This window comes from Parasteatoda tepidariorum, chromosome X1 (genome assembly GCF_043381705.1).
Source record: "Parasteatoda tepidariorum isolate YZ-2023 chromosome X1, CAS_Ptep_4.0, whole genome shotgun sequence".
NCBI lineage: Eukaryota > Metazoa > Arthropoda > Arachnida > Araneae > Theridiidae > Parasteatoda > Parasteatoda tepidariorum.
Window position 1 is genome coordinate 34,413,006 of NC_092214.1, and position 26,502 is coordinate 34,439,507.

Below are 26,502 nucleotides of genomic sequence, written 5' to 3' on the forward strand. Positions count from 1 at the left end.
AAAAGTGTTACTTCAACCAGGATAATTCTGTGTATGAAGAAGGATTATTAGCACAGAAAGTTGAACATGGTATACAGCTTCTAAAATGCTAAGAAATGCTGATTCTGATAAATAATTTTAATGTTTTTCCTTTTGTGTTTAAGAATAGTTTTCTTTATCTATTTTTCTTTTCTATCGTTTTTTTTAATACTTTTATTTCTGATATCATGTTATATTTTATATTGTATTTTTCCATATTTTTTGTTGGTTTGGTAAAATACTCCACTTTTTACAAAATCTTTTAAAAATTCTGAACTTAAACATGGGAATATTCAATAGTTATATTGAGTTTCCATAGAAAGGAATTGGTGTTTTTTTTTCTCTCCACAAGTCTTCATTGAATGAAATTAATGAACTTGAAATATACTAGAGGGTATAATCAAGTGCAGAATATTATTTTATTTGAAGGTGTTATTGCAATACAAAAATTTAGTAATTACAATGGTTATTATAAATTCCATGTGAACACATATTAGATAGTTCAAAAGTCATATATGAAGCAATTTGGTATCAAAACTAGCTTAATACATTTTTAGAAGCATTTGTTTAGCAGGAATCACAAGTGAGAAAAATAATCTTTTATCGTAACATTGAATTTGGGTAAAAGTATAACAGATTTGATTTTTTTTTTTTAGTATTTTTCGATGGCTTTCCTTATCAAAAATTAGTTTTCTTTTTATGTAAAATAAAAAAGTTTTTTCGTGGTACTGATTTCTATATTTACTCCCTCGAATCAAAGTGATAATTTAAAACAAACGAACAATAATTTCATATTTTTTATGAAACAAACTAAAAAAAAAAATATAAAAAATCAATTTTGGTAAATGTTAGAATAAAAAAAAGTAATTAATCATTTATAAATCAGTATGATTTTGTTTTGGAAGATGGAAGGCAGAAGAATATGTGTAAAAATCTGAAGCAAATGTTGGTTATATTAAAAAAAAAAGTGGATCAAGCTCATTTTGATGGCAAACACCTCATCAAAAATTACATGTCCTTTCACCAACTGTAAGCTTCTTGGTGTTCATTTAAGAAAAGTATTGCAAATTAATTGGGTATTATTGAATAGTCGCATAGTAATACAAAAGCACAACAAACTTTCAGAAATCTGCATTGCTAACAACTGCAATAATTTTGTTATGTGAAGAGCAAAGGTTGCAGTTAAAATTCCTTGACACATTCTAATGTTTCAAAATTTAGTTTTTTTGTTAAAAAAGCATAATGTGTTTTAACTGAAAACCAAATTTTTATACATATTCACATTTAGATGACATAGTAAAATAACTTAATTTTTGTTAATTAACCATAATATTCCAAGTTAACCTCATTTAATATGAAAAGTTTCCTGTATTATTATTACTTTTTTTTTTTTTTGCAGAGCAAAAAATTTATGACTTATTTTAAAAAAAATTCAATTTGATTTTTGGCACAGTATGTAAGAAATGCAACTTCTTTTCATCCCTTTAGGGTATACAAAACAGTATTAGGAGCATTTAAAATTACATAATATCGAAGTTTCAAAGTAACTTTAGTTTTGATCACCCTGTTCATGGATGACAGTGATTCTGAAGTTGAATCATATTTAAGTTGTATTGGGCTTATTTCTTAAAGTTAGAAGCATAATATCATCGAACATTAAAAAGCTTGAAATAGGTTTCTTAAGAATTAAGAAATAAAAGGGAAAAGTTATGCATTCTATAAAGGAGTTTTTTTTTTATAAACTTAAAAAAAACAAATCAATGATAATTTATCATAAAGAATTAAAAAAGGAATAATTTAGCAAAAATAATAGGATAATGCATAATAATTTCCTGCTTGATTTCAATAAAAGAAAAACATTAAATGAAATGCTGTGTATAATAATCTTAAATACATAGGAAATTTTATTCAGATCGATTAGATTTATGATAAAAAATGTTTTTGAATTTGTACCTGTTCAACTATTTAATTTTTCTAAATAATTACTTCCTTATGATTTCCAATCTCATATATATAAAGTTAAAAGAACTTTTTTTAGACTATCATTTTCTAGAATATTGAAGTTTCTGAACTAATTGAAAGAAAAATGTTTAAGGAGTTCAACTTATTCAATTGCATTGTTTAAAAATTTATGTTCACGTAGTTCTGAAATATATATATATTAAAAGACAGTTATAATTATAGTTTCTATGATAAGTTCTTTATTTTATTTAAAAAAAATTCAATATTTGTGTAAGTATTATTAAAGTTTTGTTATTAAAAATCTGTGTAATGAGAAAAATCAACTTTCTCATTTATGTCACAAAGCTCGTTCATTTAAAACTCTCTCTCACTCTTTTAATTGTTAGTAGTTATACATTTAAAAATTCTAAGTGGATTATTGTATTTTTATTTAAAAATAATTTGTTATTGAATTGTTTCTTAATGTTAAAGCATCTATTACCAATATATTTGCATTAATGGTTCTGAATCTTATCCAAATTACCAACTCCTTAAAAATTTAACAAGAAATTTTTAGAAGAAGTTGCACAAATATGAAAAATTTGTCAACATACATATCGGTCGATGTTTAAATGAGATTTAATATTGACTACTGATTTGTAATGAAAAATACCCCAAAATTGCCAGATTTTGTTTAATATTTAAATTTTTTTTAAATTTGAAAATTCTTTACTTTTCACAGTGTTCAAATTGTTCTTTGATTTTTTTAAAAATTAAAAATAAACTCTAGGGGTATTACATGTTTACGCTCTTCTTTACCTTGTAATATAAACTTATATTTTATTGGGCAAACTGGGGATGAATATAAGCTTCAGGAAATTTTTTGTTGAAAAACAGTAAGTTTTTTAAATGGTTTTTAATTTTAGCAGAATACTTTCTTAATCATCAGTTTATGAAAATAGAAATAAAATTTAGTTTTATAAAATTTTGTGTAAAATATAATACCAGTTCTAAAGGAATAATGTGTCTTAAACGCAAAATCATCCGATTGTTTACAGAAACACATTAAATATTTGAAACAATAAAATAATAACAATTATCATTTTGATAATAGTTTTATTTTGTTTTTTAAAAACTAAAAATTAACTTATTTTGAAGTATGCTTGATGCAATGAACATAGTTAAATTTGTTTATTAAGATAAAATCTTAAATTCTAGATTAATATAATTTAAAATTTTTTATCAAAACTTCTGGTCAAAAATAATTTTAAATTGCTTACAATGTAAAACATCGACATGTCAATTTAAAAAGAAAAATATGAGTATAATAACGTAAACAAAATTTATAAAGCAAAGATAAAGAAATTGATAAACTAAAAATTGAAATCACTGATAATAGTACTTGTTTTACTGAAAGGGCTATTGTTTTATTTTATTTAAAGAAATTTTGTTAATTTGTTTGAGCTTTATAAGATATTGTTTTCTACAGCACCATAAATTTAACCCGATTTTCTTTTGATATAAATTTCGTTTTTAAAAATAGCAAAAATATGCTTATGGTTATTTTTATTGGTGCATTTTTTTCCAATGAAACTTATTTTTACAGCCTTTTGTATCGATTTATGTATTTTACAAATTTCAGATGATTTAAGACTGCTATTATATTTATTCCTATATTAAAAATAGTAAAGAGGTATTTACAATTTTATGTGTTATTATTTCCTGATCAAAATTTCAGCTAGGCTGTTATTAGTTCTAAGATTACTTTGCAAAATTACGGTTGTGAGAAATACTTAGAGGATAATTCCTTTTTAATCATTGCAGTCGTATTGAGTGCTTATTTGGAAATACAATGATTATACCTCATCAATTTATAGATTATTTAAGATAACCAAATTTTTCTCTGTTAATTTTATTCTTGCTACCTAGTTATGTTATGCAACTTTTTGTAAACAATCATTCATTACATAAATAATTTAATCAATGGCAAAAAATAACTGCTGTTTGAATTTATATAGGTTTTATTAACCTTTTGCATTGTTATTATGTTGATGAATTAAAATTAAAAGAAAAAAAACATATTAAGATTCTTAATATTTTTGACGTTTTAAAAAATTCTATTAAACATAAAAACAAAATATTCAAAATACGCAAATGATTTTAATAATGACTAATCCTTATTAATCATCATATAAAGTTCATACAATAGTTAAACTAAATTAGCAGATTAGGTAAGGAGATTTTTAATGCAGTTAATATTAATGGTTTAGGGCAGGCAATCATTGATTTTAATTTTTCGATTGTTTGAAATTTAAAAGAAATTAATAACTAATTTAAAAATGTTTCTCTGAATTTCTGTGGCAACTTGATTGAAATGAATTCAGGAACTACTGTATGCAAGATGATCACAGTCAATCTCTAAAACATATAAAATTTGTTATGAACAAGATATAAGAAAGATTGATTGAATTGCTCTGCATAATTTTGCCAACCTGACAAATTTGCACTTAAATAGCATTGGGAGTTATAGTTTTGAATGTTCGTCAATACTGTTATTAATATTTGAAAAATAATTCTCTTTATCATATTCTATGTATTATGATTGGATTTTTAATTTCATTTAAATAATCTTATCAACTTTTTCATGAAGAAATTTAAAAATTTTATAAAAATGTAAGTTTTATATAATTTAAAAAATATTTTGACTTTCAGAATTCATCAACCACATAAATTCAAGTTATAATATTATTCCTTAGCAATGGTAGTTGATGAAATTTCATTTTTGTAGAAATGATAATAACAAAATAATTTCTCTTGTAATATTTTGTCACACACAAATTAATTTCCAAAGATATGAGGTTAAAAGTCAAAACACTTATAAATCAATTGATTCTGAGTGTTCTAGCTGCAATAAAATTAGTTCTCTCTCTAAGCGAAATATTTCATGTCTGAGATTGTCCATTCTTGCAATCATATTATTATTCTCGCTCGTTAGTGAATACTCGTTTGAGTTCGTTTCTGAAGCATTAAGATTTTGAAGAGATTCAGCCGCAGGGTCATTTATAGTAAGATGTGTTTCTATTTGCGTTTCATCTGCTTTATTATGAGGGGATATGAAATCATCAGTTTCGGACAAATGTCTTTCAGTATCGTTGGAAAACTCGCAAACTTCTGTTGGGGATTTAATACCAACGAGATTAGGTTCAGATATTTGAGTTACGTTGTATTCAGGTCCTATTATGCCTCTTAAGCATGAGCTACCAGCATCACTAGATATGTTTTCAGTTCCTCTAACACACTCTTCATTAACATCAGTAGAAAGATCACTGATAGTTGCTTCACAAATGCTACTACTGCTACCTGATGATGTACTAGTGCGATAAGTAGAAGTTTCGTGAAATGTTGAGTGACTAGGAGTGATTTGAGTGTGGTTTTTTGATCTTTTCTCAGTTTTACTTCCGTGACTGCTGTGACTTTCTGATGAATCTGACATACTTGTATTGCCTTCTTCGCAAGAAATGTAGACAGATGTTGTTCCGTTACTGTCGTATTTTTCACATGAATTAGCTCCGCTTTTACTACTGCTATATCCATTGTTTGATGAAGAGAGGAAATCTTCCGGGGGAGTTGAAAATGATGTACTATCGTTCAGTGGTGCAGTCGTCCAATTACTGGCTCCACTCGTTGTGTATTTCGAAAAATCTGATTGGCTACTGTCGAAATTAGCAACATGATTTAAAGATCTTGTAAAATTTGGTTGCATGGTTCTACATTGAGATGGAAATTCATAATACAACTTCGGCTCAGAGCGCAGTTTCTCGTGAGTTGAAGACAATAGAATATTTCTCAAAGGTACGGGGGATCCTTCTTCGTCATATTTTGTTTCTCGTAAGGTTTGTGGAATTCGGAACTTGTGGAGATCTCTATCAGAAAGAAAACTTCGAACAGCATTAGAACACATGAGTGGTATCTCTGTTTGATTGTCAATGGTACTCAAGCTCGCTCTCAATGGAGAAGTAGTAGTTTTACTTTTCAAATCCCCATTGCTACATGTCTCCTAAAAAATATACAGAAAATTGAGATCTAGCTTTGTACAATTTAAAATTATAACATATATCATAATGTTCATGTTCGCCTTTAATTTGTTACATTTATTTACCGGGAATTTTAAGAAATATTCAGTCGTTACTCAATTAAAAACTTTATTCGCTTCAAAAATATACACATTGGAAATAACAGTCATGTTTCAAGCTCTCAGAAATAGACGGTCATTTTTAAGACTTGCCAAACATGAAGAAGAAATAAAAGTGATTTGAAATATAAAACGTGAAGTTGCCATAGGAAAATGAAGGCGAGAAACAAAACAAGAAAAACCACAGTGGCCGAGAGGGGCAAATCAGGGTAAAATGCTAATCTGGGTTAAATGCCTGATATGCCCATCTCAGTCACTTTGGTTTTTCTTGTTCTGTTTTTCACCTTTTTTCCCCTCTCGACTGTTTTTTTTTAAAAACAAAACGTTTTTCTAGTTTTGTTCATCACCTTTATTTTTCCATTTTTCGTTGGGAACTTGACGTTTCTACTCATTCGTCTGGCTTCAAAATCTTGGAAATAGGCGTCTTTTTTGAGTGCTTGAAACATGATAACTGTTATTTCCAAATCGTATATTTTTTGAAGCGAATGAAGTTTTTAATCAAATAATATCTTATCGCTTCAGCTTCTTAGGATTATTTAAAATATTTTGGTTATTAATTTAAATAATATAAATTTCGTATTAATTAAATTAATGTTTGATTGACAACCCGTTTTTTATTTTGAACTTAAAATAAAAAAAAATCTTATACAATGATTGATTTTTATGAGATTTCTATCTTAACAAATAAGTTTGCCGCTGGATAAGGTAAAAAAATGTATATAAAATTTTATAATTAGCTTAGAATGTTATAATTTCATAAAAATCGGAAAACGTTGATGATAAGCATTTTTTATTTTAACAAAGAACTTTTTTTTTTAAATATTTTGTTAGCTAATTTTGTTAATTATGCAAAAATAAACTGATCTAGAAAATAAAACACGCTATTTCGAACTCTTATCTTTTGTTATAGATAACTTGGATAAGCACAAAAGCGACAGGCAAAAAATATTCCTGACTTTAATTATACTTAGCCGGAAAAAAATCTACCGAAATCCGATTATTTTTTACTTAGTTCACGACATTTTTGCTGAATATTTTCTTTCGCGATTGACTTGAAGAGTAGAATCAAAGTAAGCTTAAACGAAAGGGGAAAATGTTAAATTTTTTTAGTGAGGTGATGAGATATAATTACAAGTAGCGCTTGAGTCTGTTCTGTATGATCTGTAATGAAGTTTGAATCTGTTCTGTTGAGAAGTCAAATTTCCTGTTTAGATTTAGTCACTGTTCCTGTTTAGTTTTTAATAATTTATTTTATTTATTATTCAATTGTTTAACCATAACTATCGAACATGGACACTGGTGGAAAATTTTTATATAAAAACTAATCTTTGTAGGGTGAGTCCTAATCGCAGCCCTTAATGTATATTTCTAGAATCCTTGTCAAAAATAAAGTCGATGAAGTAGATAACATTAGGAGTCGCAAATTAATATTAAAGCGGGAAATAAAATATGTAAATGAGATTTAAAGCGGGATTGAAAACATCAAAACTTCATTAATTTCCGCTTGAAATTTGTTTCTAATAATTACCTTTAACTTTCTTGTTTCCTTGATAAAGATTTGCCTCTTCCCTGACTTAAATAATGATTTGCGTTCATCAATATTGATGTGGAATCGTTATATCATGAATACACAAAAATACCATAAGTTCATGACTAAAAAAATACTAGACTTATTTTGATAAAACAATGCTCTTCTTTAGAAAACTAATATTTAACTAATTAATAAAAACACAACTTTTTGTTGTTGTCAGTGTTACAGGGTTCCCACGGTCCTTAAAAGTCCTTAAAAACTGCTTAACTTTTATTTTGGAAAATAAGGGCCCTTAAAAGTACTTAGTTTTGGTACAAGGTTCTTAGAAGTGCTTAATTTTTCAGCATCACTATAGTTGATAGGGACAATTTTTCAGTTCAATGTTTTAAAACAAAAAGTCGTTCTTTTATCACCTAGAATTAGATCATGCACGGAGAGTAAAGCATTTTAGAGAGATAAGAAGTGATGTGTGTGAGATGGCTACTGGCAAGGAGAAGAAAACATGTCTTTTTATTAATATATTGGTTCTTTCATTAATATATTCTGCCTTTTGCCTCGAATGATACTCTATGAAAAGAGTGACATTCTAAAAGAAAAGAATAGAGTGTGGACAAGGGAAATACTGCAGATGGAAGAGATAGTGCTTTTTCGGGGGGTAGTTACAAGTACCCACACTGACCTTCAAAATTTACAGAATTCAAGAAATTCAGTTCTACTGGTAATGCATATGCTAACAAGAATAAAGTAAAACCCTAAGAAAAGAAGTATGCGAAAAAAATTTTGATCTAGAATCCATAATGAAAATTATTTCCATAAATCTTGAAAGAATTAAATAAATTTGTATAATATTTCAGTGTGTAATAAGTAACTGTAACTGTAAAGCAGCAGCATTTTTCAAAATTCTTGATTGTACTAAAAATTAGACAGATATGTAATAAACAGGGTTTGAAAAATCCTATCCCACCTAGGTTTTATGTCAAAAACCTGAGATTTATTGAGTTTTTGAAGAAAAACCTCAAGTTTTTTCAGAAATATTTTTAATTTTCATTTCTGAGTTCTAAATAATGCATGATTTGCTCCTAACAAGAAAGTTAAATATTAGGTAACTATTTATAACTTGTTTTGCCGCAATGTAATTTTTTTTTTAAAATTTTGGATTGTTACACAGTTAAATTGTTTTTGTTTCTTAAGGATAAGCGGATTGTTACATAAAAATTTAAATCTACTCAATTAAAAGATCACAAACTTTTTGTTATTAATGTCGATTAGAATAAAATTCAAACTTAGATTTTAATAATCATTTTTCTCAGTTAACATTGCAACTTAATATACTGTTTCTTTTTTTCTTTTTAATATATTTTTTTAAAGTTTCTATTCAACTTTTGGTTGCTTTAAAATTAGTAAATGTTTTTCGTCAGATTGTTTAGTAGTATTAAATTTAATTCCTAATATCAGTTTTGGCTGGAAATAATTGTAAAGCTCATCTTAAAAGTAAATATAACACATTTGCTGTTGAAGGATGATTTCAAAATGGTAAGTTACACATTACTTTCAATATGTTTTTCATAAAATTTTTCAATAGATTTTTTCAAAACTATTAATTCACCATAAAAATAAAATATCAAATCATAATAATATTAGAGAATAATATTAAGAATTATACAGGATGATAAAGAAATGTTACGAGTAAATATCTATAAATTATGAAAAAATAAATAATTTATAAATATTTGTTAATTAAGTAACCTTACCAATTTTCTAGCCATAGGAATACGTTGATACCTTTGAAAAATCATTTTGGACCCTATTAGTAATACGTTTCACTGAGAACTATTAAAAAACATATTTAGAACATTATAGTTTGAAAATTATAAATCTTAAACATAATTGTATTTTTATTCTATAAAAATTTTATAAAAATATTTATTGCAGTGAATTTAAAAAATATATATATTAAGTTAAGCCTAAAGAAAAAAAATGGAATGATTCAAGGTGCTTAGATATTAGTATGACCCGTTTTTACTTAAAATAGGACTTAATTTGACATGACATAGTTAAGAAAACTACTCTCATGCATTACTTTAATTCAACTTCTTAGTATTAATTTTTTTAAAATATATATCCTTATAAATGAAACATTTTGTTAGTAGAGAAAAATAATTTTTTTGGCATAACTGAATATTTACCAAGATTGACCCACAGCTGAATATGTGATGCATGTCTAGTAGGGAAATATAAAAACTTGTAATAATTTTTTCTATATTTTTCCAAAATTTCTTTATTCACTCTTTTTTTAATATATTTCTGCACCTAATTTTACAATTCAATTTCAATAAAATGATTAAAAAGGGAATACAGATAATTTTCATAGATGCCGTTAATCCTTAACAATCTGAAATTTTTTTAAAAAATTGTCTGGTTCCTACTTTGACGAGCCCTGAAACAATTATTGAAATAATTTTATCAGTACTTAATTTATAATATAATTGTTATTATTATTTTTTTTTGTTATTGATTTTTTTTAAGAAAGTTAAATAATTAGCACTGTCACTGGTGGTATATATTTATTCGATGGTAAACAATCATACTATTTTTAAGGTCCTTAATTTTTTTAAAAAAAGTCCTTAATTTTTTCAAAAAAAGTCCTTAAAAGTGCTTAATTTTTGCTTTGTTAAAAGAGTGGGAACCCTGTGTTAATATATACGTAAATGTAACATTTAAAATTGCATTAAAAAATACGCTGGATCCGGGCAGCTACTTTTGATAAATAATTTACGTTTAGATAACTGCAAAATCTAAGAAAAAAATAAAATTCTAGGATGTGAATATCGTATGCTATACTTTAATAAGAATTCGGAAATAGAATAATTAATAAAAGCGCTACATGTTTTTTTCTTCCCCTATCAATATAATATAGAAGTATTTAAAATAATACATTGCAAAATAATACACTGTATATGGGGTGCCGTTTTCGATAAATAACATACGTTCAACAGAGGTTTCCATAGAAATAAACTGGAGAAGGATGCTTTTATCAAAAAATGGATCATCTCAAACTTGCGGGCCGTGGTGGCTCAGGGGATAGAGTGCTTTTTTTTCCAGTTAGTTGACCCGGGTTGAACTTCAGCTGGTTGATATGAATTCCGTACCCGGCTCGCACCGTCCACAGTGCTGATGTAAAATATCTTTAGTAGTAGACGAATCATGGGTTAAACTCCTATTGCCGTCAGGCTAACCGTGGAAGATTTTCATTGTCTTCTTCTCAATGTAACGCAAATGCTGGTTAGTTCCATCCTAATTTCTCACAATATTTGATCCAAGAGTTCCTTTGTCTTCTGGATTGGGTTAAAAATTATAAGGCTACGCAGTTAAACACGTAATTGTAAACCTAAAAATTTTGTGGGTTGTTTTAACGACGGTTATAAAATAACATCATAAATTTGCAAGTAACTCAGCTTTATTAAAAAAAAAAAAAAATGTAGCGAAATTTAAAATGAATGTTATATATTGTACTTATTGTACTTTTTAAATAATTAAATGAAATATCAATACAGATTCAGCTATACTAACATTTATGAATAAAAAAAAAATCTTTTATCTTATAAAAACTATTTAAACAAATAGCAATATTTAATATTAACTTCGAATAAAATGAAAATAGTGTTACATATGAAAATGCAATATTTTGAACTACTGTAAAGGTATTTTTATTGATTACCGCGCGTCTCTTATGCCAAGGAAATGTTATTTATATCCTTTATTTTGATTCAAGCATGAGATTTAATTCTCAAAACTATAAATATTCATAACTACTTTTATGATTTCATATCTCTTCAAAGAAAGACGAACTGTTTGATAAACTGGTTGGATTTTATTCGTAGAATTTTATTCTTTAAATATCTAAGTTATAGTTAAAATAATAATTTAAGAAATAATATTTTAAAATAATTTGAACACTTCAAATTTATTTCAAGTGTTAAATATAGGGGTGGTATAGAGGGGTGAGTTCTGCAGTATGTTAGCAAAAAGGGTCTTTGTGCAAAGCACGCTGGTTGGGCCACTCTTTAAAAAATGCCTAAAAAAGGCAGTGCGTTCAGATAACTGCAAAGTCTGAAGATAAATAAGGCTGTTCATTCTATTTTATTTTATAACCATCGTTAAATAGCTGACCCAATTTTTTGGGTTTACGATTACTAATGTTTAACTCCGTAGCCTTGTAATTTTGAATCCAATCCAGAAGACAAGGAAACTCCTGGATCAATTCTTGGGAGGAATTTTTGATAGAACTAACCCGCAATTGCATTACATGGAGTGAAAAGCTATGAAAACCTCTAATGGTTAGCCTAACGGCAATTAAAGTTTTTAATAATTATTTTTACTAAAGTTAGTTAATTGTTGTTTATACAATTAACTAACTGAATGATGCAAAATAAAAAAGAATTTTAATCCATTTACTGATTGAGGAGTGATTATTTATAGATTTTTATCATTTTAATTCACAGGTGGCGCCGTAATTGCAAAATGAAAATGGCGTTAAAATTCTTAAAAAATAGAGATATCTCGAGAAATGAATGTTAGATCTAAATAATCAAAATAGCCTAGTTTGATATTTTGAAAAGCCTGTAATGATGCTAATTCACCTTGTTTCCGAATCCCTGAGGCTAGTTTAAGGTAGAGTTTGTGGTTTTCTTGGTCGTATGATGTTATGGGGATATTTGTCCGAGAAGTCCATCGATTGTATTGACATTAAAAATAAAGAATGTGTCCTAAACGTCTTATAAAAGAGTTCTTAATGATCTTCAGCACTGTTTTCAACAAGAAATGGAGTATACAGAATGTTTTATAATTATGTGCCCGCATATACATTTAAAGAATATTTTTTTTTTGTTTAAGGGCGGGCACTTTGGTCTATTTCCCATTGGCCTCAGAAATGCCAGAATTGCTACTCTCTTATCGTTACCCAGTGAGCACCTATGGCTAAGCCACGGCGGTGGAGTAGCGTTGCCACGTCATACAACCACTAACCCGGTTATAGGGCGGGTTACATTCACACAATCACACAGTAGAAAGGACATAGAACACAGAGAGAGAGAGAGAGAGGAAGAAACATCCATGTCCTGAGCGGGATTCGAACCCGTTACCATCGGCTCCCTCTTTTTTCAGGCACGCTAACCACTCGGCCACCTGGCCGGCATTTAAAGAATATTTAAGGATGGTAAAAATAAAAACATGATGAATTATTAACAAGAAAGGAGAGATAAAAGAAAATCGAAACTTCATTTATTGTCCGAAGAAACTGATTGGCGATGAAGAAGGACTATTAAAATTTTCGCCATGTTTCGTTTGGAAATCAAATTGGTTTTGATACTTTTAATCCTACCTTCCTCGAATATACTTTGATCACATTTTTGCTAATTATTTAATTTGCAATCCCTAATGTGCATGTTTTTTTTAAAAGTAGTTTTCGATAAGGACTAAAAATATACATATTAAGGGTGGTGTTTATGGATTACCTTGGATGCATGTGACTAAAACCTGATAACATTAATGTGATGCTGTTATTATGCTATGCATGTTTCCTTCATTTCATAAATTTATTATTATTTTTAATAATTCATTGTCCCCTTCTAATTAAAGAAATGAGCCATTTAATTTTTATCCCATTTCATAACTGCAAATATAAATATTTCTATTCTTTTCTTTTAGAAATAAATGTAGCTTCTAAATTTTATTCATTAGAAGTGCATTAATTATAATTCAATGTTGCAATTATTATAAATTATAATGTATTATTAATTATAATGTATCATTAATTATAATGTATCATTAATTATAATGTATTATTAATTATAATGTATTATTAATTATAATTCAATGTCGCTACAAAACGAATATCGAAATCGATTTTTAATCTTACTTTCCTTAAGCTGCTTTACTTTTTTATCCCCAAAAATGTTTTAGTTACAGCTCTATATTAAATTCTAACGGACATTTTGATTAATTTGTAAACAATATTATTTAAAATTTAATGTTAATAACGCGGGGTTCGCTTTATTTTTGGCAGTATTTATTCACGATAATTCGCCAATCATAGATCTCTTCCATGCTCATAAGTAGAGCCCGGATTTTGATGACCTAAAAAATCTCAATTAATGCCCTTAAAAATTGCAAAAAATGCCCTTAAAAGTGCAAAAAATGTCCTTAAAATGCGAAAATTGCGCTAAAAATGCCTTATGACATGACTTAAATAGAAGTAAAAATATCGAACTAAAACAATGTTTTACTCTTTAAAATTATTATGAGTCGTTTCAAAAAATATAAAGCAATGCAATACTTGTTCTACGTTCATTAAAGTTTGAAAAATATGTTTTATATCCTAAAATAACAAAAAAAAAGGAAAATATGTTGACTCCAAAACATTTTCATTTTGTACAGAAACTTAAATGAATATAACAACTTCCATCTCATAATATTACTAAATATTAGAATTACAGTGGATTATTAAATTTTTTTTTTAATATTTTGAAATGTAAACGAGCGTCTCTTGTCTGATAGTAAATTTTTAATCCAGGAGTAACTTCTTTCAACGTCTACTGATGTTATTGGTGCGTACTTGAAAAGGACGGTCACACTTACTGAAAATTCTTCTTCCATTTGAAAAGATGTTGCTTCACCTTTTAATATCCTAGAGATTTTCTTCATTGTTTGGAAGCCAGTGTAATAATAAAAAATTATAAAAAATAATAAAAATTAGAAAAAATTAACAAAAAATTTAAAAAATGCAAAATACGCCCCAAAATTTAAAGAAAATGCCCTATAAATCTCAAAAAATGCTCTAAAGGACAAAAAATGTCCAAAAATGCAAAAAATGCAAATGTCATCAAAATCCGGGCCTTACTTATAAGTATCGCTCATAGTTAAAGTTTGTGGGGTTTTGGATGCCCCCTTAGCCCCTCAGTTCGACCGTTGGATATGTTTCAAAATTTATAAAAAAATCATTCTATGGATTCTTCCTGGTATAAAGGTACTCTGTTAAAAATTTGGAAATGCTTATGCTCAAATTGTATAATTTGAGCTTAATGGTGAATTGGTATTAGAAAATTGTTTCTTTGTGATGGCGCCATTAATAGATGACTTACTTTTCTCTGAATTTTGGTGAATAAAAGATAATGGTAGCTTAACTGCTCATTTTCTTTACTTGCACTCCACTATCGACATGGCTCAACAATTAAAATTGGAAAGTTAAATGTAGTTATTTTTAGAATTAAATTAGAATATTTTGGAATTAAAGTTGAATGTAGCTAATTTTAGAGAAATAACTACATTAAGAAAATTTAATGTAGTTATTTTTAGAATTAGTCTGATCATTTTTATAGCTATGCCTAGTATAATGAAACAGACTATATACAGTTGCCCAGTCAATAATTTCATATGGATTGCTGCAGCTTTAGCTGCACCTAATATCGTTGAAATTAGATGCAAGATTGTGATCGTGAACCATGTTTGCAAATTTTAATGGAAGCTATATTTTATAATTGTTAACTTTAAAAATTTATAGTTTTAGGTCTAATATTAATCAATAACTTAAAGTTAAAAAAAAAAAATGTTGCACTTGATTGTGAAAAGCTTCTTTTGTATCAAAGATAAAATAGAAGAAATATTGATTTGTTCCAAACACTAAAAAAAACGACTCTTTTTGTCAGGATGACATAGTAGGAATTATGAATGAATATGAAGAGGAGTGTCGTGTTTTAAACAATCGAAGATCTTTCTTCCATTTGCACTATAAAACAATGAAGTTTTTTTTTTCTAAACATATTTTTCAATTCAGATTTTTTGGGAATTATTGTTTCAAGAACTTTATACTGAACTATTAGATATATATTAAATACTGAGCTTTCAAGCTCTATATATATTTTTTTACTATACCTTATTTAAAGGAGAGTTTCCTTGATATCCCGCTGATGTTGAGGGAAGATGAAGAGCCACGGTATGTATAGCATTAAATGCAGAGGCAATCGTTGATCGCGGTGTGGCCCAAACCTTAATATTTCCTGTAGAAGAATAATCCTTATATTCAGAAATCCATGGTGGTAATCCATCGTCGCTTTCATTGTCCTATAAAACATAACATTTTACCAACTTTATTTCATTTTTTTAAATAGAAATACCATGTTCCTTACAGAATTTTAAGATGAAACTTATAGATAATTTTTCAGATATCCGCATTTGTGAGTGTTTTAGTTCTTAAATTTATCTTGCAAACTGGAGATTAGAAATAATTAAATATTTAAATTTTTGTATCATAAACAATATTTTTGCTTACTTTACTCTACGTTACTTTTGATGAGGTTAGAATATTTTGCACTGTACTTAATTTATAGAAAAATTCAAGCAAAATCCAGTTTACACAGGACTTGTGTTCGGTCTAAGATTCAAATGGAATTTCTTTGAACATTAACGAAAGACAAAAACTTTTAAAAAACTTTTTAAATTTAAATGGATAATATTTTATTTTATAACCGGTGATGAATAGCAGCAGACTATTTTTGAGCTTGTGGCTATCAATCTGACCAATTTTTGTCTTACGGCTATTAATGTTCAACTCTGTAGCCCAGTTTTGAACCAAACTTAGAAGACAAAGGACCTCCTGGATCAAGCATTGGGACAAACTAGCTTTTGTGCATAACTTTTTGAGTGAACTGACCCTCACGTCCCCAAAGGGATTCATGCCCATGATCAATCTAGCCCTGCGGTAGCTGCTAGCGGGAAGCAGCATTTGATTCGAGCATAGCTACCGCTTGGATTCGAGCCTGGGCCACACGGTCACTCCGTTGAAAGTTTGTGCCCCTGAGCCACAGCGGCTCTTATTAGGGTGATAGGCATCAGGAGAATGAAAAATTACCACAGAAAATAAGGTCGTAAACCTTGTTTATTCGGTGAAAATAAAAAAAGTTGACATCGTTAGCTTACTGGGTTTGTTTGAACGTGTTCGACAATCTTTGCTCATCAGTGTTTAACGTATGGCCGCAACTTTAAACCCTGACTGTAAAAATTTAGTTTGCTTACAGACATTTAACTGTGATTGCACGGTCTGTTTTGTTGTCCCGCTTTATATCAAGTGAATATATTAAGAGGCCTCTTTATTCCCGACTGAACTCAACTGCCAGCGGGGCGGAAACAAAATGAGAAAATTCTTAATAATTTTCAAATAATCTTAATTTACTTTTCAGAAATAAACTGATGTTGGATATTTTTCTGCTCTGCGATATTCTTTTATACATGTAAAATACAAAATCGTTCTCCAATCAGAATTTGAGATGCGAACCTCGCGGTATTTTAGATACTTTATTGATTTTTTTCAATAAATATAACTCAGCAATCAGCAATTTTTTAAAGCAGTTGTTGAAAGCCATTTGTCTGCATTTAGATGTTTAATAAATATTAATGTAATTTATAAGACAATTTTTCAGCACCACCCAAATCAGTTAAGCAATACTAAAAGAAACTTTTTTTTTTAAAGAATATCTAAAATCTGTCAAATGTATAGTATTAAATTACCTACCTAAAATTACTAACCGTATAATTTTATTGCTTTACACTTTAGGAAAAAATCCATAGAAGTTCTAAAAGTTATCAAGCGTTATTTCTAAAAATATCTAATAATGTAAGTTATCAAAAGTAATAATTTCTGGCATTTCTTGAAAGATATAGTGCTTTCGAATAGAAAAAGGAAATCAAAAATCAGAAATGTAATCTAAAATCCTAAAAGACGAGGGAAGACACTTCTTTTGTTTCAATCAGGACTTAATATATCCCCCCTATATTTATGATTCCAATTGCCGCCTTATTGTTAATACTTCACTGTTACTTAACAAATACTTAACTATTTTTTTGATTTTCTCTTTTTCAACATAGTTAGCAATCACAAATTCTATAAAAATTTTCTTCTTTTAATGCATCAGTCCGCAAAACTTATCGGTCAAATTCATCAACACTCTGTATATAAACATATATTCTTTAATATTTTTCGAATAGAAGTGACATTCTACCGTTCTAATCTATTGTGTTAAATCCTGATTTATATTTTTTATGCTTTGAATTGAAATTAAATTTCTTTTTTCAATTTCAATTATTATTATAATGATTTTATTGCCTTGTATTGTTATCATAAAATATTACAGTTTTAAAAACAGTTATATTTAACAATAAAGTTTTAATTGTTCCTTTTCCACTAATAAAGCTTTTTCTACAAATTTTAAAGGTAAAAATTCATACTTGATGTTCTTCTTCTGCCTCTTTCGTTGGTCTTCGAACTACGCATGGTGTAATACCTAATTTAGCCGCCAGTCTATTATATTCTTCGTCTAGCTGAAATATAAAAATATATCAGAATAAATAAAATTTATTGATTTGGAGTGGGCAAAATTAAAATGATTGAGTTGGCAAAACCAGACGAAAACAAGAAATATTGAAGATGATATATCAATAGCCAACCGATCAGACGCGAAATTTGAAACTTAAATTTTTATCAAAACAACCCCAAAATAGCCTCATGTTGACTGTACACTATCTTGTACGCAGGTGAAATTTGATTTATTTTGAGTAGGCAAAATAAAATAGATTAAAATTGATTGAGTAGACAAAACCATACTAAAATTAGAAAGATTAGAGATGATATCAATAGCCTACCGTGTAAACGCGGAATTTGAAATCCAAATTTTATTAAAACAACCTAAAAATAGACTCATGTCAACTGTACACTATCCTGTACACAAGTAAAATTTGATTTATTTTGATTACACTAAATAAAATTGATTGAATTTGAGTAGGAAAAATAAAATATATTAAAATTGATTGAGTAGGTAAAACCAGACAAGAGCAAGAAGTATTGGATATGATATCGATAGCCAACTGCGCAGAGTTGAAATTTGAAATCTAAATTTTTATTAAAACATTAATAAAAATAGACTTATTTCGACTGTACACTATCCTGTACTGTACGCTATCCAAATGTGTAACTTTGTGTTAAAGAAATTTATTTTAAAATTTCCAATTTCTTGGGGAAACATTTCCTTCAACTTTTTCTTTCAATTTTTTTTTCAAATATATTGTTACATAATTTTTTCTTTTTTCCATCAAAAAAAAATCGAAAATGAGTGACGTATAAGTTTTAATTTTTGTACGGGATTTTAGTGTTTCAAGCTAGTATTGTTCATACATCCCCCTTGTCAGCAAAAATAAATAAATCACAAACCCCTCCCCGTTTAATTGCTGACGTAAAATATGAACAGCTCCATACAGAGTGCCTATTCAAGTCCGTATTAAACTGAGTTTCTATATCAAAAAGGGATATGGATATAAGAAAAATGAAGCACCAAGTTGTAAAACATCATTCATTTAACGCATAACGGTATCTTGTGAACATTATTGTTAAGAAAATAACGCTTGAAAAGAATGTTTGTACGTTTTTGCAGAATTGTACGTTTCTGACATAAATATGACGAAATGATTTTTTAAAATTAGTTATCAAAAGTTATTTTTATTTCAATGTATAAAGTTTAAGAGAAATTTGAATATCCTACTGGAGATAAAGATTTAGAAAAGCGACATAATATCGAATTTTTTTGCATTTATAAATGTATGTGTAGAAATATGTAGCTCAGAAGAAAGTTAACTCATAAATGCGATAAAATATTTTTTAAAAATTAAAATTATTAAATTAAATTTGCTTTTACTTTAATCAATTTGTAATTATTACATAAAAATATAATAATTATTTTACTTTCTAGCAGTTATTGCATGTTATAGGATATTTTAATAGCCTAATAATTTGACTAGATTTGTATAATAATTTGATTGGATTTATAGCATTAATTAATATGATTAATGCTAAAATCTAGTCAAATAGCTACTTGAATCGAACTACTTATCTTCCTCTTATTTTTTTATTGGAATTTAAAATTCCAACTAAAACACTTTATATCAGTAATTACTAGAGAAAATGTAGAGTTTTTAATAATTCATACTTTTACGAAATTAGTGAAATACTTTGATGAAAAAAAGGGAGAAAAATAAAACCAAAATAATTCTGATACTGACTACCGTTATCCTAATGTATTAAATTGTGGTAACCTTTTATAACAATTTCTTTACATAACAGTTATTCTAAATAAAAAGATAAATGTTAAAAATTTCTAAATAAAAAGATAAATGTTAAATGTCTTATAAGTTTATTATATCTCTTAATCAACAATATTCCTTATCACTTCATTTGAATTAATGACAAGAAAGGAAAAGTTATACAACTCCTCATAAAATTCTTTCAAAATATGATAAGACATTAAAGAATAAAAATGAAAAAAAAATTCGAAAGGAATACTTTAATTAGATTATTGTAATGAATGAAACGCGATATTATTAGAAGAATGGAGATCAAATCGTTAATTTGGTTATAACGATACTGCTATAATTGGTTTCATTTTCTAGTTCATAATCAGTTTACTATACTTTGACATTAATTTTATAACTATAGTAGCAGGCACACGGATGGATATGCAGTTTAGTGGACACCCTATGTAATTCCTGTAATTGCAATTCATATGATCTTTTTGTTGTGCTTTTAAACCACTTTCTAACAGTAATTACTTGAGAAAGTTAAGAGTTTATAATAATTTATACTTTTACGAAATTAGTGAGTTAAAATATTTTGATAAAAAAATGGAGATAAAAAAGAAATAAAAATAATTTTGATATTTACTACCATTATTTTAATGTATTAAAATTGTAGTAACCTTTCATGAATATTTCTTTACATGATGGTGATTATAAATAAGAAAACAAATGTTAATTATCTTTGTAAGTTTATTATCTCGTCTATTCTACAATATTCTTTGTTACTTCATTTAAATTGTAGACAAGAAAGGAAAAGATAATACAACTCCTCATAAAATCCTTTCAAAACATGATAAGACAGTAAAGAATGAAAATGAAAAAAAATTTGAAAAGAATACTTTTATTAGATTATTGTGATCAAAGAAACGCGACATTGTTAGAAGAACGTGAGATCAAATCGCGTCAAAAGAATAAGTATGTTTGCCATATAAAAACAAAAATAGGAGAACAAATTTCGCCAAGCTTAACCATTAAAAAGAAAAAATATTCTAGACGTCTGAAATGAATAAAATAAATCTAAAAAAAGTTTGTTCTATTTATACAGAAACTTTCTAGAAAAATAATTAAGAAAATATCTCGCTCATTATGTTAAGACTTAGGTTAACTTTCTTTTTATTATTTTTTTTTATTATAAATTTTTGAAAAGTGTTGCAACTATTTATTTTAAAATGGTACATAATTTTAACTAAGAAAAATTTGGTTAAAATGTTTAAACTTAAAGAATAGTTTTGTTCACATTTCGGTGGTAGTTAATAATGCAGTTTAAGATTTAGTTTTCTTAAAACTATTTGTTTTCAAATATTTGAATCATACTTTAATATTTTGAATGAAAATAATACGAATATTTTTTAGTATCCTAGGGAATAACAGCATCGTTATTCTCTAATTTTCTTGAAATCTAATTTTAATAATTCAACAGTTCTGTCAAAGTTATAATTCGTGAAATATGTTTTCCAATATGTGTTCTGAATATTTTATCGAAGATTTAACTCACAAAATTGTCGAATTTATAAACTGTTTCAACAATTCACTAGTTTCAAGCAGAAACTTTTAATAAATAATCGTTATTGTTTTTACTGTAATATTTGTTGCGAAAGTAACCGTAAACTTTTGATTAAAGCTATACAAATGAATTATTTCTAGAAAATATTTATATATATATACATAGGAATATAAAATTTCCTATGTATGAATTAAAAAAATACTTTAAATAATTAAAACTTATTGATTTTAAATGCACAGATTTTTGAATAACAGGCTTTGAAGACATAAATTTAAGATTTAACATTTGTTAAATTTGTATTTATTTAATTAACGTAGAATGTTTTCTTTGGTATTAGTTAAAGCTGATTATTTAAGTGAGTTTAAATCTAATTAAATGTTTGGTTACTGACTTATGTATTTTTCTGAAAGAAAAATTTACAATAATTAACAACAGATAAATAGCAGAGAAATTTACAATAATTATGTTTGCTGTTTTCATTCTAAAATATATTAAAATTATAATTTTTAATTGCTTAAAATTTTACACTTCTGTTCCTGAAAGCTGAAATATAACATATTTTTTATTTTTAGTTTTTGATAAGTAGCACCAGTGTTTAATGAACATAGTTCGAAAATCAGTAACTCACCACTGAGATGTCAGAAAATGTGAATATCAGTTACAAAACTGACTCTATCATGGATTAGTTTATTTATTTTTTAATATTTGTAAATTTTCTACAAGTTCTCCACTAGATATTTAAATTTTAAATCACTCATTAAAACTTTGTATTTCAATGCGAAAAATTATCATAAGCAATTAAAGCGAAAAATTATCATATGCATTAAAATAGAAAAATTATGGTAATAAAACTTAAAAGTAACTAATAATTTTTTGCATATTATTTGTTTTGAAATAATTCAGCTGATAGTGAGTTTTGACGAAATCACAGACATTGGTATTTCGTAACATTCGGTCATTCGTATTTTTATTTTTTTATCGATTAACAGTACATACGTATATCAAAACGTAGAGCGATAATTCATATGAATGAATGTAAGGTACTTAATCAAATCGGTACTTAATCTTAATGACAGTTTGAAGAGCATAAATTCTACTCTTTAGTGGCAAGATCAGGATTCCGACTCTTCAGATTTTGAAATAATATTTTCACCTTTTCTATTTTGTTAAAATAAAATACAATATGAAAAATTTAAAATTTTTTTTTTGAATTCTTACACCAATCTACTTTTCTTAGAGAATTTAAAGTAATTCAGTAACAAAAAAATTCAATTTTGCAATTTAAATTTTTTTTTTGTATTAATTATTTTTAGTTTACCATATTACTAATTTACCACAATATTGGAAAACCTTTTACAAGTATAGGGGAGAGTGCGGTCAATTGTAACAGGGTACGATTGTAACAGAGCAAAAATTTCGAGTGCCGAGTTCTAGATTTGGTTCCTAGGTGGCGCACAAGGTGTATTTTATAAATCTACATGTACACCCCTGCTGGCAACCATTTTTAAGTACTTTTGAAAGAGTTACATCACAAAAGATATTTTCATGCTACGTAAGTACTTTTTTTGGTATTAGATTTATTATATTGTAACAAATTAATTTTGTTTAAACAAATAAAAATTATTAACCGAATATGTAAGTGGACACCTTAATTAGCATTTAAAAAAATGATTAGTTTTGTTAATTAACTAGCATTGTTTTTAACAAATGAAGCTGAAATGGCGTCTTGGGAACGATTGTAACAATAAGTAAAGGGACGATTGTAACAGCTGAAAATAAATAATCTTGAGTTTACAAACCATTACTTAATTCTTTAAGAACCACCAATAGTTTCATATATCATTTATATTATGTTGCATGTACATTATTTTATTTGTCACCTTTCACTGCATAAATTAAAATTTTTAACCCCTTAAAGTTAAAAGTTTAACCCTTTAGGTCTCTGCTCATTATTATTTTTACTCCTAAAATATCACTACTATTTTGATCAATAAAAAAATATACCACCACTATGATAATATGTATAATTAACTATGTTTTAGTTGAATTTATGAACTGTTACAATTGACCCCGTAAGTGGGGACAATTGTAACAAGTGCGCGACTGTCAAAAATTGTTAATAACTAATAAAATAACATTTAAAATGAGGCATTTATTTTTTTTCTCTAGTAGAGGATAGTCTACTTTACTCGTCTGTCAATTATTACTAATAATATATTGGATTTTTGTAAGTTAAAAATAGTTAAGTAAAAAATGTTACAATTGACCCCACTCTCCCCTACTATTTCAAAATAGTTCATTTTATGATTAATCTATTTAGTTTTATAAGTAAGATAAACACAAGAAGCGTGCATTATTTAGAGCACGATTCTTTCTCCACGGACATTCAATGCTAAGGTTATTGTGATATTAGATAATTATATAAATAAGTTCTAGAATTATCAGAAAGTTTGCTTTTTGAATGTAGATTTGGGTATTCATAACTTGTAAATTATTTTGCTTACGCCAATTATTGATTAGTTTATCTTGATTTAGGAAACTAAATATTTATTACTTATGTTTTCTTCTTCTTCTCCAATGCCCACCTGAAGAATGACCTGGGTCATACAGGCATCTAAGGGCAGATTTGTTGGCCTCTCTTTCAGGGGCACCATATTAGGTGGGTCAACGTTGCTCCCACTGTAAGGACAGATAGTACAGAGGAGGAAGGAACATCCATGCCTTGCCCGGGATTCGAACCCAGAACCTTTCTGATGCAAGGGCAGTTCTCTAGCCCCTACACAGGCCGGTTGGCTTTATTACTTATGTAGAAACTGTAAAATTATGTTTAAATTTGTGATTTCTGATGCGAATATTTTATTTTCTTTATTTTCCATCACTTTTAAGCATTTCAAAATAAATAGAACATTTATTTAGTTCGTTAAATCTAATTGTATAATGATTTAGAAAATATCTTGCTGGGCAGAGTATGAATATAAATATTTACTGCTTTGTTTTATTATTTTTATATCCTGAAAACATTTGCTGGTTTGTATAAATGAATATTTTGTGTATGAAAATATTGCTGTCAGAATTTGTGTTTAAATTTTGAACTTGCTAAGTTATAAGGTATTCTAGTGAAATACGTAATTAAAAATAATGATGCTAACGACGAAACAAAAGCATCAAAAATTAAGTCATAAAATTGTACACATTCTGAATCCTAAAAAGTTATTGCGTGAAAAAGACCAGAAAAATATTCTCACAATCCAAAGAATAATTACCGGGGTCAATCAGAGCAAAAATAATACGGTGTATTTTGCATTTTGTTTGATATCGCCTTGTTTCATCCTACAACAAACGGGCTTTCGAGAATTTTAATCGAACTTTGCATTCATTGATCTCAATAGTATTTCATCAAATCTCTTGTTTCACACTTAATTTCTTTTGCACTTAAATGTTAATTCTCCACTATTAATAAGTAGATTTTGTATGATTTTGATTTTTTGAAATTTTTTTTTAAAAAAGTAAATGTTAAGGGTGGTGATTATGGATCACTAAATAAGATATAAAGGCATATATATATANTATATATATATATATATATATACCTCTTAAAAGTGTTTGTACTAATTTGGCAATGAAAACAAAATGTATAAATATAAAAAGCATGAATTATAATAATATAAACATGCTAAATCTATCTAAATAATGCATAAGTGTGTATTTGTCATTTAATATCTCTGTTTTGTACGATATAAAAGGTATTGATTGGTTTTAAGTGCGCCGTAACTTATAAAGTGGAAATTGAGACAAAATTGGCTACTTGCTAATAGTCAGTTATATTTATTTAGTACTCGAAACAGAAGCTTTCAGAATCGATGTGGCGAGTAAGGTTTATATTGATCGGACAATATGATAAAGTATTATAAAACACTTTTATATTGTGTCCGATGTGTTGCTACATTTATCATTTCTATTCTTTCACTGCAGGCATCATTATTCTATTATTACAGGATAAACATTGTATAACAACAACATTCATTTCAGAAAATTTAATCAACCATTTTTTCAAAAAGTTTAATCGTTAAATTGGTTACAGTTTGGCAAACCAGTTAAAATGAAATTTAAACTTTACATTGATTACATTGACAAGTCACTATATCTTATTACTATTATCTTATTTAGTTCTTAAGACAATTAATGACCGACCTTAATTTCCAAGAAACTATAAATATACAGCATTTGCAGTTTATTATTTTAATACAAATTATCAACCACTCAAGAATTTATAATTTGATTTAGATTTTTTGATAGTTCTTTTTAAAAATGGCAACACATTCTTTTTTCAAATTTTGAAATGTTAAACAGTCTGCATGACGTTTTAGAGAAATGAATTTATATTAGTTATTATACTAGATAGTTAACTGCGTTTTTTTCAAAATGATATAATTCAAGAAGACTAATTTCAAATATAAATTGATTGATTTTTTAAAAAAATCATGAAAATGTTTGACAAGCCACCACCTTGCATTAAACGAGATGCTCTTGTTATGAAAAAATCTCATCATGATGTTGCACTATTCCACTCAGTGCCAAATGTTCTTCATATGTTTTAAAAGGAAGACCATTGTTTGAATCATGGTGATGGAGCAAATTATGCATTTAATAACTGAATTAGAGTGCACAATGGGGAGCTGAATTATGTTTTGAGCAAAATTTAATCGTGATCAGTTATAGATATTTGTTTGGTATTGTCTGTATCATAATTTAGTATTTTGTCTATTAAATAGATGTCAGCACAATCTTCTGCCTGGGAGCCAAATGAAACGTATTTGCCATGTTAAAAATAACTTTCAAATACGTAATTTTAATTGTGTTTACAGGACAAAAAACAACAAAAGTGAGTGTTGTTACAAAAAATAATCATTTTTTATATTATCTATCGTTGTCACACAACTTGTGCTGTGTTTGTATGGGGTATAATTCGACGTAAGTTACGAACATAAATTAATTTTTACGATTGAAAATATTCTTCAGACTCATTAAAAGTCCATTTAACATTAAGAATTTGGTATAAAATCAAAATAAGTTTATTTTTTGGTGAAAGAATACTGCTATATTTTAAAAAATTGAATAAAATAATTTATTTAGTTATATTTA

General features: G+C 27.2%; 1 protein-coding gene across 1 annotated transcript in view; it reads right to left on the reverse strand.

Annotated features, from left to right (window-relative positions):
- Positions 1-4,476: 4,476 nt before the first annotated feature.
- Positions 4,477-26,502, reverse strand: part of LOC139426973 (uncharacterized) — a 238,153-nt gene continuing 216,127 nt past the window's right edge. Inside the window, exons 17-19 of the mRNA XM_071187246.1 lie at positions 17,961-18,053; positions 15,612-15,800; positions 4,477-6,016 (exon numbers count right to left, since the gene is read on the reverse strand). Coding sequence (XP_071043347.1) covers positions 4,835-6,016; positions 15,612-15,800; positions 17,961-18,053 — 1,464 coding nt within the window. The 3' untranslated portion in view covers positions 4,477-4,834. The remainder of the gene's footprint in view (positions 6,017-15,611; positions 15,801-17,960; positions 18,054-26,502) is intronic.